Below are 13,809 nucleotides of genomic sequence, written 5' to 3' on the forward strand. Positions count from 1 at the left end.
CTGTCAGAACAGGGCCTTAACTATAGTCCACTTGGTCCTGTGGGATACACTGAACACACCGCTCAGGGTCATCTCTGATGGCCTTCCAACACCTGCTTTTCTGCAGCCCCCTGATTCTGGGCCGACACTGAGCCTTCCTGTTGTACAGGAATACCCCGCTCCCCTGGGCCCAGGGTCCCTGGTCCCCTGGCTTTGGACAGGGTCCACCCTGGGTTCCTGTCTTTAAACAAGTCACCTACAGACATGAATGAATTAAGAAAGAAGTGTGTGAATGTTGCCGGGGGGAGGCACACTGGAGGACTTGCAAGGAGTGGCATGGAAACTCCTGGAGTTTGGTTCTGGCTCCACTGGGTCTCACCTGGATGTAGGTAGGATGGGGAAGGATTCGGTTGCATTCCTCACCTAAAGCTCTCTGGATTTTCCTTCTTGCCATTCTCATTCTTCTAAAAAACATCACATGAGCAGAGGACTAGAGGCCCTGACTCCTGCCAACGGGTAGAGAGCTGTCCTGGCTCTCTGGGCCTGGCCTGTGGTCGGACAAGGAGCAGGAAGGATTCCTGGGGGCCCTCCATCAAAACAGAAGTCAAAGTCCTAATTTGTTTTCACTCCTTCCTGTTCTGCCTCAGCTCCCACCTCCCTCCCATTCCCCATGTCTTCTCACAGGCCTCAGCTCTCCCCAGAGCTCTGGAGGCATTTGACTCCTATTAACGAGTTCCTGACTGTATTAAATGTTCTGTCCCAGTTTTATTTGCTCTCATTAATGGATAGCTGTCAGCAGATTCATGCTCACCATAACACTTCCTTCATATGTGATTGCCCCTAACGTACCCTGTGGCCAGTGTGCAAAGCCCTCAACCTCTCTTCATCTGGTTACGTGGGCTGTGTGTACTTGCTTCTGGAGCTAGCCCAGAAACTCCTACTTGAGTTTCTCCTACTTGGCCATTCCTAGAAGACTGTGGCTGTACATATCTTTATTCCCCAAGGCAGAATCCCAGTGTCCAGCACAACACCCCATCAGTCTGGACCACACCAAACGAGAGTGTCTAAAGAGGCCTCTGGTTTGCTATGTGGGCTTTGGCTCACGACCAGTGGCCTGGCTGGTTTCCTTGTGTGCAAAAATACATGGCACACAGTTGGGCACTGGTGATTCTCATCTGTAACCCTAGCTACTTGGGAGGCTGAGGTCTGAGAATCATAGTTTGAAGCCAGTCCAGGCAGGAAAGTCTTAGTCTCTTTCTCTCCAATTAGCAAAAGAGCTCAGGGATAGCACCCAGGCTCTGAATTCAAGATCCACACTGAGAGAAAACAAACAAACAAACAACAAAAACACAACTTACTTAGGTGAATCAGAGTAGGCTACACAGCCCAAGCAGCCCAAGCAGCCCAAGCCTTGGAGCCTGGGACACAGTCAGTAGCCAGGCTGCCGCCAGCCTAAGAACCTGAGTTCCAGACAAGATTATGCAGCCAGATAGAAGGCAGGTAAGAAAAGGCAGGTGAGCGAAGTTTAGACCATGGTATGAGAAGCCATCCCTCATAGGTCCTACAAAACAGGAAACAGTATATCAAAAAATAGCCTAACCAAAGTCATAAAACCCTCTTCTGACCATCTGCCTGCTACTATGCCTCTCTGGCTATCTATCTGCCCACTGTCTCTCTTATTAATCCTATGCTCTTGTCAGTAAATTCTTTCACCAACCCTATATCAAATAGCCACAACACCTCTTACACTAATTCTAGCTTCTCTGGCCTTTAGGAAACTCCAGAAATGAAATTCAAAAGTCAGATGTCAGCAGGGTGCCAATGACTCATGCCTGTGACCCTAGCTACTCAGGAGACTAAAAGCTGAGGATCACAGCTTGAAACCAGATCAAGCAAGAAAAATCTGTGAGATCATATATCCAATTAATCACCAAAAGTCTCAGAAGTGTATCTGTGGCTCAAGGACAGTAGAGCACTAGCCTTGAATAGAAAAAGCTAAGGGAGGGCCGGGAGTTTGGCCTAGTGGTAGAGTGCTTGCCTAGCATGCATGAAGACCCGGGTTCGATTCCTCGGTACCACATACATAGAAAAAAGCTGGAAATGGTGCTGAGGCTCAAGTGGTAGAGCTCTAGCCTTGAGAAAGTCCAAGGACAGTGCTCAGGCCCTGAGCTCAAGCCCAGGACTGGCAAAAAAAAAAAAAAAAAGAAAAAGCTAAGGGATGGAACATAGGCCCTGAGTACATAGGCCCACTGCCTGCATACACACAAGTCAAGTGTCATTCTTGAACTCCAGGTCCCAGAAGAAAACAACCAGATAGGCCCCCTGGCTATACATGAAGATTTCCATCACTTTTGGTGGCCCCTTTGTGGGCCTGCCGTGGTGAATGCAGCATTCCCCCTGCCTCCAGGCCCCCGCAGGGCTCAGCATGTCTGATGTGGGGGTGCCAGAGTCCACCCAGAATCTCAGAGATCTGCTGCTTTGTTCTTAAGAGGACAGACTGCCCCATCTTTCTACCTCAACCAAGGGTTGTTTTCTTAGACAGTTTCCTTCTAGTTGGCCACGGAAGCCTTCAGTTCATAGAGCTATACTTCAACATTGGGATAGCCTGAAAGATTCAAGAAAAAAGGTCACAAAAATGCTATACATTTTCACTACTCAGAAACCTGTGAAGCATTCACAATTCAAATCATCTGTAGTCCAGCAAAGCCATGTGCCCCAGAAGCCAAGAGGAGGTACAGTGGTGGGGGGTGGGGGGCCAGGGTTTTCTGAGACTCTAGGGCAGGGCTGGCCCAGCAGAAACTGTCCTACAGCACCCTTCAGTGTCCCCATCAGTGCAGAACCAGGACCAGGTCTGGACCTTTTCTGGAGGGAGGAGTAGTCTTACAAGGGTACTTCCAAAAGGGGACTCTGGAGATGAGGCAGCATGGATAGTGCTGTATTCTGTGTTTAAGGCCTTACAGCTTCTGGGTCCCCTGCCTGGTGTCTTCATCAGAGAGGCCTAGCGTGACCATAGCTTGTGCAAGGATGAGCCAGCCCTCTGGAACTAAGCTCAGTTTGGGGGTGAGAGGTATCTCAGAGCAGCTATGTGACCTACTTCGCTTGAACATTTGTTTTGGTTCCACAGCCCAGGAAGCCAATTGTACATTCTAGCTCACCGAGCAGCACACCAAGGACCTGCCCCAGAATGGGCCCGAGAGAACTCATTCCATTGGTCTGGCCCCTGAGACACTGAGATCCCACTGTCCAGGAAGCGTGTTGTTTATGCAGGTCCTTTGGGCACTTCTCCTACATCATCAGGCACACCTGGGAGAATTCTAGTGACCATGAACAATGAACTGGGGCTTCTGGGCTGTGATTAAAAGGCCTGGTGCACACATCTGGATGCTGCTGGGGCATTGTGCACTGCAGACCCGAATATAGACTACTAGTGAAACGGGCCTTGCTAACTGGGAATCTGCAGATGTGTGGGTAGGGGTGACATTCTAGGCAGATGAAAGGGCCAGAGGGCTTCATGGCTGGCTAAGTTGCCTGAGGAGGGTTCCAGCAACAACGTCCCAAGGATGGGACAGGCAGGTGCAGGAGAATAGGTATTCCTCTCTGCAGTGGGATCCAGAGGTCACCTTTCCAAGGTCACTGTGGGACTGGGAGCTCCCCTTGACAAGTGGCCACTAAACGGAGATGGGCAGAGAGGCTGCTCTCACACAGTGCTCCCTGCCTCCTCATCGGACCGAGGGCCTCCCCTCACCCACATGGTTGGGCGAGGCCCAGAGCCCCAGGAAAGGTAGGCCTGCTATGTGTTTGCTCTGCAGGGGTATGTTGGGGCCTGGTCTCCATCTCTGGGGCCTGTTCATTCCGGCTCAGCAGCCATTAAAGGGCTTTGGCCAGGTATTCCTCGGATACCTCTCGAGGTATTTCTGTGTACTCAACTGAACCCCCCAGCCCGAGCGCGCTTTCCTGTACCGGTCCTGCCCAGTACCTGAAAGTTTGCCCTGACCCTTAGTGATAGCACCTTGGCCCTTTTCCTATTGGTCCTTTTTTGCTTCCCCATCTCCTCTTTCCCCCACAGTATATAACTAAGTGCTCAACACGAGAGAGATCTGCTGTGCTTTTATGGCTGACACAGCTCCTGGCTCAGTGTTGTTTTCTCCCCGGTAACTGGGGGAGCTCGGCTCCTGGGGACTTCAGGCTGGCCCTGGGTGTCCCTCTCATACCCGTGTTGCTGTTGAGGGCTGCCTCAACAAGCCATTTTTAAATAAGAATCAAGTTGAAATTCTGGAAATGAAGAGTTCAACAGCCCAAATAAATAAGCCAATCAAAAGCCTAGGTAGCCAGGTGCCAGGTTCATTTATATAATCCTAGCTACTCAGGAGGCTGAAATGTGATGATTAAGGTTCAAAGACAGCCCCAGGCATGAAAGTCCATGAGACTCTCATCTCCCATTAACCACCAAGAAACTGGAAATGTAGCTACAGCTCAAGTGGTGGAGTGCTAGCCCTGAGCTAAAAAAAATCACAGACAGCACCCAGGCCCTGAGCTCAAGCCCCAGGAGACACACACACGCACACGCACACAGACACCCAGCTAATAAAACAGGACAAGTTGAAAATAGGGTACTATCAGGGGCTGAAGACAAAGCAAAGTAGTAAGATCAACAGTCCAAGGCACAGAAAAAAACACTACAATAGGAATGGAATTTATAAGAACTTTTAGACTTTGTCAAAAGATCAAACTTATGAATCATAGGTGTAGACAAGAAAGAAGAGACATAAACTAAAGGTCCTGAAAACTTATTAAATAAAATAACAGAAAACTTTCCCCACCTCCAGAAAGAGGATCAACCAGATGGATTATAGAACATCAAACAGGCAAGAGCAGGAAAAAAACAAAAACAGAAACAACCCTTAGACACATGATAGTTAAAACACTAAACATAAAAGTTTACAACAGAGAGCACGTTAGAACAACAGCAGATTTCTCAACAGAACTCTAAATGCAAGGAAGCCATAGAAGAACCAAGATCAGTGTACCCAGTGGAACTGTCCTTTATATTTGAGGGAGAAATAAAATCTTCCACAGTAAGAAAAAGGTAAAGCTAGGTGCTGGTGGCTCATGTCTGTGGCATCTTACTCAGGAAGCCCAGATCTGAGCATCACAGTTCAAAGCCATCCTGGGTGGGAGTCTATAAGACTCTTATCCAGCAGTAATGTCCTAGGGGTGGGACAGGCAGGCCCAAGAGGACAGGTATTCCTCTCTCCATGGGATTCAAGGCTACCGTAGGACTGGGGGCTCCTCTCGACAAGACTCTTACCTCCAATTAAACATCAAAAAGGCTAGAAATGGGGAGCTTTGGTTTAAGTATTAACTTTGAGAGCAGGAGGAATCCCAGTTCCGGCACCCTCCCCCCAAAATTGTGCCACAATTAATTACAGATCTGAATTTTTGCCAATGTATATTCAGGACAAGTTTGCAGTAGTATGTTGATGGGCAGAAAGGAATAGAGGCAGCTCTCTGAGTGGTCACTGAATTCTCCTCCCAGCGGCTCCTTCCCCAGCATCCATGGACAGGACATCAGCCCATCTCCCACAGAATGCCACAGAGCCACCTTCACATAGGGTACAAGGAAGGGGCTCTCCTACTTCCTGACTCTCGCCACGACTGAAGTGAGCTTTCTAGGTGGGAAGCCAGGATCGGATCCTGGGATGGGCAGTCCCCAGGACAATATAGGGCAGTGTTCCTGGAGGCCCATACTGCAGACAGGAAGTCTGGTAGGATTTCCCGCTGTGAAGAGGGCTAAAGCATTTTCTCATGCTGAGCTGGCCTCAGAACTGCACTGCTTGAATGGAGAGCATGGACAAGCACAAGTCAGAAGAGCAGACCTGACAGGACAAGGCCTTCTGAGGGGAGGTGGGGACAGCAGGATGACTGCGTGTTGGCATTTTTCTGTTGTCTCAAGAGGCCAGACCAGCCCCTCTGTGCACAATTCCCCACAAAGAACGATTTACTGGATCCCTCTTCACCACCATACCTTGTTGTGTGCTTAGTTGTTTTGGGTTTTGTTTTTTTTTTCCCTTGAGAACTTGTGTAACTTACTTTAGTTTCCAATGCTTGAAGCACCACTGGCTGTGTTTTCTTGGAATCTGAGGTTATGTTTTAGATTCCCTGAAGGCTATGAGCAGGGCTTTGCCTCTGTACTAGAAACCAAGGGTGAACCCCAGCTTGCTTCTGGCTAGACTCAAAGCCCAGAAAGAGTAGGTTATAAGGTAAGGTTTTTCTCCTGCTTGGCCCTGGGGCCCTGGCTTTATGGAAGCAGAGATGCTTTCTCTTGGATATGCTAGCTTTCTCTAGGTTCCGCATGCTAGCCCAGCTTCCTGACTTGCTATTTCCTACTGCAGCTCTGCGTTCACATCACTCCTGATGTCACACTACAGCTAGAAAGGGCTTCTGTGGGCTTTTGCTGCTTTGTGCTCTACACAGTGGGGCAGCCTTCTGCACACATCTGTCTTTGTATCCCAGTGGGGCTTGCTGGCTGTGTAAGGCTGTGGGAACATGGAAGCATCTCTCCTGGTGATGTGCATGCAGGTCAAGGACTTAGTCAGAGTAACTGCATGGGGACAGCTGTATACCTCTACTGGACACCAAAACTTAGAGTCTCTGGAGCGAGGTAGGCCATTTCCCCTATCCATTCCTCACAGTGGGTCCCAGTTGTTTCTGGAGTCTGCAGGTCCCTGCTGCTTCTAGTCACAGCCACTGCTTCACTTGTGGGAAACAGGGATAAGGGTGGTCACCAGGCAGCACCCCGGGAGACAGTGCATACAGACTCCTGCACAAGGCCTTGCTCCCAGGTCTTCTGCTCAGACATCAGGTTCCCCTGCCTTTGAAGTCAGTGGTGTTTCTTTCTTTTCTTGGTGCTTTTAAACCCTCGACATGCACCCTGGCCAAAACAGATGGTGGAAGGTACCCTGGAACAGGAAAAACAAAACAAAACAAAAACCCATGTGCCATGTTAGATGGTGGGAGGTGCTCTGGAATGAAGAACTAAAAACCATGTTAAACAATGGCGCCTATTTCTTTTCCCTCTGTGGAACAGTTAGGAAATGGAGCTGCGCTTCTGGGCCTGGGCCAGCTTCTACCTCAGACCTCCTTCCCACGCGAGAGTCTCATGATGACGGCCTTGTCTTCTAGGAAGAGCTAGGTTGGGAAGACTCGCTCCTGTATCACCAACTTCCATTCACTGAAACCTCATCCCTGTCATCCAGGCTAAGCCCCGCCAGCCTGAGTCCTCCACTGAGGGACCCAGACGACCATCTGCCTGCCAGCTTGGATTCTTTGCTTATTTTCCCTACTTGTTAACATTTTCCCCAAAGTTACACTTGAGAACAACTTTACTCCATCTTAGAATACAGTTACCAGGTTGTGACTGAAGTCAGCACAGGTCCTTTCTACCCCAACAGACGTGGTGAGGGGGTGGAGCCTGTGTCCTGGGCTTCAGGCTCCAAGCACAGGTGAAAGAAACAGCACATCCAAGCTGTGAGCTCCAGGAAAGTCAGTCAGCACTCAAGCCCAGGGCTTCTTTCTCTCAGAGCATGTGGACACAGGTCAGAGCACAGGCTGAGACACTGACCTTGGACTGTAGGTCCTTCCACAGGGGGACTGCGCAGTGGCTGCGGAGCTGATTTCCATGGTGTCCTCGGCATAGACTTCCATGGGGTCTTCAGTGTGGGGGGCTCCGGTCGACAGGCCTGCGCTGGCTGGAGGCAAGGCGGAGCTGTGAAGACAGAGGAGGGAGTAACAGCTCCTCATCATTTCTGTGGGCCCAGCTTCTTTCCAAAGTAAATTTTCAAGAGACAGTTTCTCCTTGCAAAATCATCCAATTATTTTGGCAGAGTCTAATGTTATCATGCATTTTTCAGGATATTGGGAACACAATGCTTACCTCAATGACATTGTTTACACAGTAAGTCCTATATTGTATATATGTGGGTATTTATGTATGTATATTCCCCACCCCCCTCAGTCATGGGGCTGGAACTCTGGGCCTGGGCACTGTTCCTGAGCTCTTCAGCTCAAGGCTACCGCCCTACCACTTTGAGCCACAGGGCCACTTCCAGGTTTCTGGTGGTTATTTGGAGATAAGAGCCTCATGAGCTTTTGTATCTTGGTTTGAACCTTGGTTCTTAGATCTCAACCTACTGAGTAATTAGGATCGTAGTGTGAGACCCTGGTACCCAGCTCTTTTTTTTTTTTTTTTTTTTTGGTTGGTCGTGGAACTTGAACTCTGGGCCTGGGCGCTGTCCCTGAGTTCTTCAGCTCAAGGCTATTGCTCTAGCCCTTCAGCCATAGCATCACTTCCGGTTTTCTGGTGGTGAATTAGAAATAAGTCTCACAGACTCCCATAAATCAGCTTCCTCCATAATACAAATGTGTTGAGTCAGCAGATTGTGTTTTCCTTTGAACAGGAAGAGAATCTAAGAGTCAGGTTCTTTTCCCTTCCTTTCTTTTTTGTTGGTCTTGGGGCTTAAACTCAGGACCTGGGTGCTGTCTACGAGCTTATTTTGCTCAAGGCTAGTGCTCTACCACTTGAGCCACAGCTCTACTTTTTTTTTTTCCTGGCAATTTAGTAGACCTAATAGTCTCATAGACTTTTGGTTGGGCTGACTTTGAACCAAAATCCTCAGATCGCAGCCTTTTAAGAAGCTAGAATTAGGGCCGGGAGTTTGGCCTAGTGGTTAAAGTGCTTGCCTAGCATGCATGAAGACCCGGGTTCGATTCCTCGGTACCACATACATAGAAAAAAGCCGGAAGTGATGCTGAGGCTCAAGTGGTAGAGCTCTGGCCTTGAGAAAGTCCAAGGACAGTGCTCAGGCCCTGAGTTCAAGCCCAGGACTGGCAAAAAAAAAAAAAAAAAAGAAGCTAGAATTACTCCAGCACCCAGCTAAGACTTAGGTTCTTTTGAAGCCTTCCATTTTTGCAGTGTGTTCTCCAATTTTTAAATTTTTACTTTACTATTCTTTTTGCTGGTCCTGGGGCTTGAACTTATGGCATGAGTACTATCCCTGAACTTTTGTGCTCAAGGCTAGTGCTCTACCACTTGAGCCAGAGTTCTATTTCCCAAAACTTTGGTGATTAATTGGAGATAACAGTCTTGAGGACTTTCCTGCCTGCGCTGGCTTTGAACTTGAATCCCTGGACCTCAGCTTTCTCAGTAGTTGGGATGGCAGGAGTGAGCCACTGGCACCTGGTTCCAATTATTTTACTTTAAACACTGAAGTGTGATGTTTGGGAAATAAAGTCTGAAAAGACTGTAAGCCATGCAATTACTTTTTAACCAATGTTTGAATGCAGAGTCTCATGCTTACTTGGTAATGTTTTATAAATTGGGTCATGCCTCCCACAGGGCCTACAATAGTCAAATGCGTTGAGCTTTGTCCTCAAGAATATTAGGAATGGGGTTGAGAATATGGCTTGCCTATCATGTATGAGCCCCTGGGTTTGACTCCTCAGTATCACATAAACAAAAAAATAGTATCTGGCCGGGCGCTGGGTGGCTCATGCCTGCAGTCCTAGCTACTCTGGAGGCTGAGATCTGAGGATCATGGTTCAAAGCCAGCCAGGGCACAAAAGTCTGTGAGACTCTTATCCCCAATTAACTACCAGAAAACTAGAAGTGGTGCTGCAGCCAAAGTGACAGAGCAATGAGCCTTGAACTGAAGAGCTCAGGGACAGTGCTCAGGAACAGAGTTCAAGCCCCCACCACAACCGACCAAAACAAAACAACCACAAAAAAAAGAATATGATGACTAGAACAAAAGACACTGAATGAAAAGAAGTATACTCATTACCTGACTCATATAATTATAATCCCTTCATACATCACCTTTATAATAATAATTTTAATAAAAGATTTCATAAAAAAGAATATTATGGATAACTGTCATGAAGGATGGCTTTGAATCACCATCCTTCAGATCTCAGCCTTTTAAACATTCATCCTCCAGCTAGCAGTGGAAAGCTAATGTGAAGGAATTTTTTTTTTTGTCAGTTGTAGGCTTGAACTCTGGATCTGGGCACTGACCCTGAGCTCTTCAGCTTAAAGCTATATTGCTCTACCACTTGAGCCACAGCACCACTTCTGGTTTTCTAGTGGTTAACTGGAGATTAAGAGTCTCTCATGGACTTTGGTGCCAAGCTGGCTTTGAACCACAATCCTCAGATCTTAGCCTCCTGAGTAGCTAGGATGACAGGTATGAGCCACCATGCCTGGCTTGAAGGAATCATTTTTAAAGGGGGAAAGACTGTTAGGGAGATTAGTACTATTGGGAGGAGTTTGTGCAAAGAAGGAAGATGCCTAAGTAGGTTGGGTGAAAGTAGATTGTTTGCATGTAGAAACATCATAGAATAGATATATGGTAATTGACATAATAGAAACACCATAATTAAATCACTCCCCTTCTCCCGTATAATTAATTTATGCTAATTTAAAATAACTTTACAAAGAGGCAGAGAAATAGAATGCCCTTTAAGAATGATTACTGGAAGGGCCGGGAGTTTGGCCTAGTGGTAGAGTACTTGCCTAGCATGCATGAAGACCCGGGTTCAATTCCTTGTTACTACAAACATAGTAGAGCTCTAGCCTTGAGGAAAAACCCAAGGACAATGCTCAGGCCTAGAGTTAAAACCCCAGGACTGGCAAAAAAAAAAAAATATATATATATATATATTATTATTATTATTATTATTACTAGAAGTTAGCCAGGCGTGGTGGCTCATGCCTGTAATCCTAGCTACTCAGGAGGCTGAAAGATCTGAGGATCAACATTCAAAGCCAGCCTAGGCACAAAAGGACCTGAGACTCTTATCTCCAATTAACCTCTAAAAAACAGGAAGTGGGGCTTGGCTCAAGGGTAGGGTGTAGCCTTGAGCTGAAGAGCTCAGGGACAATGCCCAGGCCCAGGGGTAGGGTGGTAGCCTTGAGCTGAAGAGCTCAGGGACTGCACCCAGGCAAGTTCAAGCCCCAAGACACACAAAAAAGAATTATTACTGTATTACTGGAGGTAATTCTGCATGATGCACCTTTATCAGTTATGTCGGTGAAGGCTTTGTTCTCTAGTTCCTAAAAGTAGACAGAGGTCTGTGAGAGGCTCACAGTGCTGAGATCAGGAGGACTGATAGGGGTCCCAGGCCACAGGGCAGAAAGCCCATGAGATTGCAAAGAAAGCTCGGCTTGGTGTTACATGTGCCCAGGGAGAAAGTGAGCCCTGCCTCAAAAACAATCTGTACAAACAAGGACTGGACGCATGGTTCAGTGGCAAAGTGCTTTCCCAATAAGGGCAAGGCCTTGAGTTTAAACATCATTTCCACCAACAGTAGGCAAACAGGAAAAATGAAAAACCAGAGAGTCCCTGGGAAAAGAAAAAGGAGAAACTCAGCCTGAGGCAAATCCCCAAAGACTCCTGGGGCAGCTTCAAGAGACTGAGTCTCAGCCTCTGTGATGGACTGGGTATGCTAGGGAAGAGCCCAACTGAGAGCACAGGGAAAAATAGGGCCACCTTCCTTCACCCCTTGTTGTCCCCTCCTTGTCTTTTGAGGGAAACAACCACTGAGTGTGTATAACTTCCATGGGTACTAAGCCCCATCCTCAGCGACTCAGCTACCCTTGCACCAACACCCGTCTGCACAGCAGTGTCTCCACATTACCATAGCTGGCCCCTCACATACCCTCTGCTTGTCTTGGGCTTGTCAAATCGGAAATCCGCAGGGTACAGGTGGAGCCTCACCATGTGATCCTTCCGGTCTTGACTGGTCTTGAACTTGTCTGGACAGCCTTCAACCAAGCACTGGTACTACAAATAACACTACATCACCTCTACCCTGACCTCAGCCCCAACCCTGACCAGCCTCCCCCTACTCATGTGAACAAGGGTGGTCTGCCTATCACCCACCATGTCCTGCTTCTCTGCTAGGATCTGGAAGAGTGAGTCATGCCACTCTAAGACGTGCGTCTCCAGCAAGTGCCCGGATGGGAAGGCCCGGTTGCAGAGGGAGCAGACATTCCTATGCAGCATGTGGTAATGATGTTGGTAGTCTTCCAGAGCTGCAAATACTTGGCAGCAGCCTGCCACTTGACAGGTAAACTCCGGCACCCTGGAAAAGAAGACATGCCTCACAGCATAGCAATTGCTCGAGCCAGACTTTCTGCACCAATGACTGTTGGGAAGCTTTTTACAGCTCCAAATCCAAGCCCTAGGGGCTTGAACTCTGGGCCTAAGACACTGTCCCTGAGCTCTTAAGCTCAAGATTACAGCTCTACCACTTGAGCCATAGCACCACTTCTGGTTTTCTGGCAGTTAATTGGAGATAAGAATCTCATGAACTTGCCCGTGCCCTGGCTGGCTTTGAACCACGATCCTCAGATCTCAGCCCCCTGAGCAGCTAGGATTACAGGCTAGGATTACTGTGCCCGGCTCAAACCTGATTTTTTTTTTTACCAGTTCTGGGCTTGAGCTCAGGGCCTGAGCACTGTCCTTGGACTTTCACAAGGCTACAGCTCTACCACTTGAGCCTCAGCACCTCTTCTGGCTTTTTGCTATGTATGTGGGATACTGAGGTATTGAACCCTGGTCTTCGTGCATGCTAGGCAAGCACTCTACCACTAGGCCAAACCCCCGGCTCCTCAAACCTGATTTTTAAGAATTAAGTTTTTCACAGACTAAGTGGAGGAGGAAGCAGTCAAGTCAACCCTGGGAGTCAGAAACGAAAAGGAAGGGCTGTGGGGCCTAGCTGCTAACCTGGATTTCTCTGATGGCGCTGCCACCTGCGTGAGTATGTCCTGCAAGTAGAGGTGTCGCTGCACATCTCCGTCCTGGAGGAGACAAGTGCCTCAAGGGGGTCTGGCAGCCCAGTGCTCGGCCCCGCCCTCCCCGCGCAGGCCCCGCCCCCTGCCGCCAGCCGACGCCCAGTGCTCAGCCCCGCCCTCCTCGCGCAGGCCCCGCCCCCTGCCGCCAGCCGACGCCCAGTGCTCGGCCCCGCCCTCTCCGCGCAGGCCCCGCCCCCTGCCGCCAGCTGCCGAGGAGCTCGGCCCCGCCCGCCCGGCGCCCCCGCCAACCCGCTCACACCTCGAAGAATTCGTGGTCCCGCGTGAAGCGCACTGGGCGTGCCGCGAAGCGGAAGGGGGCCGCCCCGGCTGCAGGGTCCCTCTCCACGGGCAGCGGTTCCGAAGCCCCCGGCGCCCCGGCCAAGCGGGCGCACAGCGCGGGGGGTAGCAGCATCGCCCTGGGCGCCCGTCGGCCACCGTCGGGGGCGGGGCCGGACGTGACGCACACTTCCTGTGCGGGCGGGTGAGCCGCTGGCGGTAAGTGCGGGCTAGGGAGGGGCCTGGTCCGGGACCCCGCGCCCCGGGGTGGCGGTTCCCGGCGGCCCGCCCAGCCGCAGCCTCTCGGGCCCCCACACCGGGCTGTGGCGCCTCCGGCCGCGGCCTTCCTGTCCCCTGGACAGCCGCCCGCCGCGGCAGCGGCTCGGGAGACTCACGGTCCGCGCGACCTTCCCGGCCCACAGCCCACGGTGATTTCTGGCACCTTCGCCCGGAGGCGCCGCGCGGTTCGGGAGCGGAGGGCCGGGCCGCCTTCTCCTGTGCGCTGGCTTGCGGTGTCCCGGAGCAGGTGCCACGCGAACGCCTGGGACTGGGGAGGTGCCCGGGGGTGGAGAGCGTGCGCCGCATGCACGAAGCCCTGGGTGCAGTCCTCAGTGCCACGTACACAGGAGGAGCCGGAAGCCCCGCGTCCGCAGGTTCCCCGCCGCCCGTCGTTAGGCCCAGGAGAAAGCCTCCATCCCCGC

General features: G+C 50.2%; 1 protein-coding gene across 3 annotated transcripts; it reads right to left on the reverse strand.

The window, feature by feature from the left end:
- Window positions 1-6,629: 6,629 nt before the first annotated feature.
- Znf511 (zinc finger protein 511) lies at window positions 6,630-13,809 on the reverse strand. 3 transcript variants are annotated; one of them, XM_090345567.1, is made up of 6 exons: window positions 13,092-13,293; window positions 12,765-12,805; window positions 11,919-12,120; window positions 11,695-11,819; window positions 7,601-7,744; window positions 6,630-6,938 (listed from the first exon to the last, which is right to left on the reverse strand). In XM_090345567.1, the coding sequence occupies exons 1-6, from the start codon at window positions 13,242-13,244 to the stop codon at window positions 6,860-6,862; spliced, it is 744 nt and encodes a 247-aa protein (XP_090201693.1). In that variant the 5' UTR covers window positions 13,245-13,293; the 3' UTR covers window positions 6,630-6,859. The 3 variants fall into 3 exon arrangements, with proteins under 3 accessions (XP_090201693.1, XP_090201691.1, XP_090201690.1); XM_090345565.1 differs by having other exon boundaries at window positions 12,765-12,838; window positions 13,092-13,292; XM_090345564.1 differs by lacking the exon at window positions 12,765-12,805 and having other exon boundaries at window positions 13,092-13,809.

The sequence above is a fragment of the Megascapheus bottae genome, chromosome 15, assembly GCF_031878675.1.
Source record: "Megascapheus bottae isolate mThoBot1 chromosome 15, mThoBot2.hap1, whole genome shotgun sequence".
Classification (NCBI taxonomy): Eukaryota; Metazoa; Chordata; class Mammalia; order Rodentia; family Geomyidae; genus Megascapheus; species Megascapheus bottae.

What these genes read in the sequence shown, in the direction of transcription:
- Znf511 (XM_090345564.1), bottom strand. Translation starts at nt 13,693, where the DNA reads ATGCGGCGCACGCTCTCCACCCCCGGGCACCTCCCCAGTCCCAGGCGT. An exon ending in TAGCAGAGAAGCAGGACATG is followed by an intron (nt 11,820 to 11,918) that starts GTGGGTGATAGG and finishes TGTTATTTGTAG; the next exon opens with TACCAGTGCTTGGTTGAAGG. An exon ending in GGAAGGACCTACAGTCCAAG is followed by an intron (nt 6,939 to 7,600) that starts GTCAGTGTCTCA and finishes TTCCTGTTCCAG; the next exon opens with GGTACCTTCCACCATCTGTT.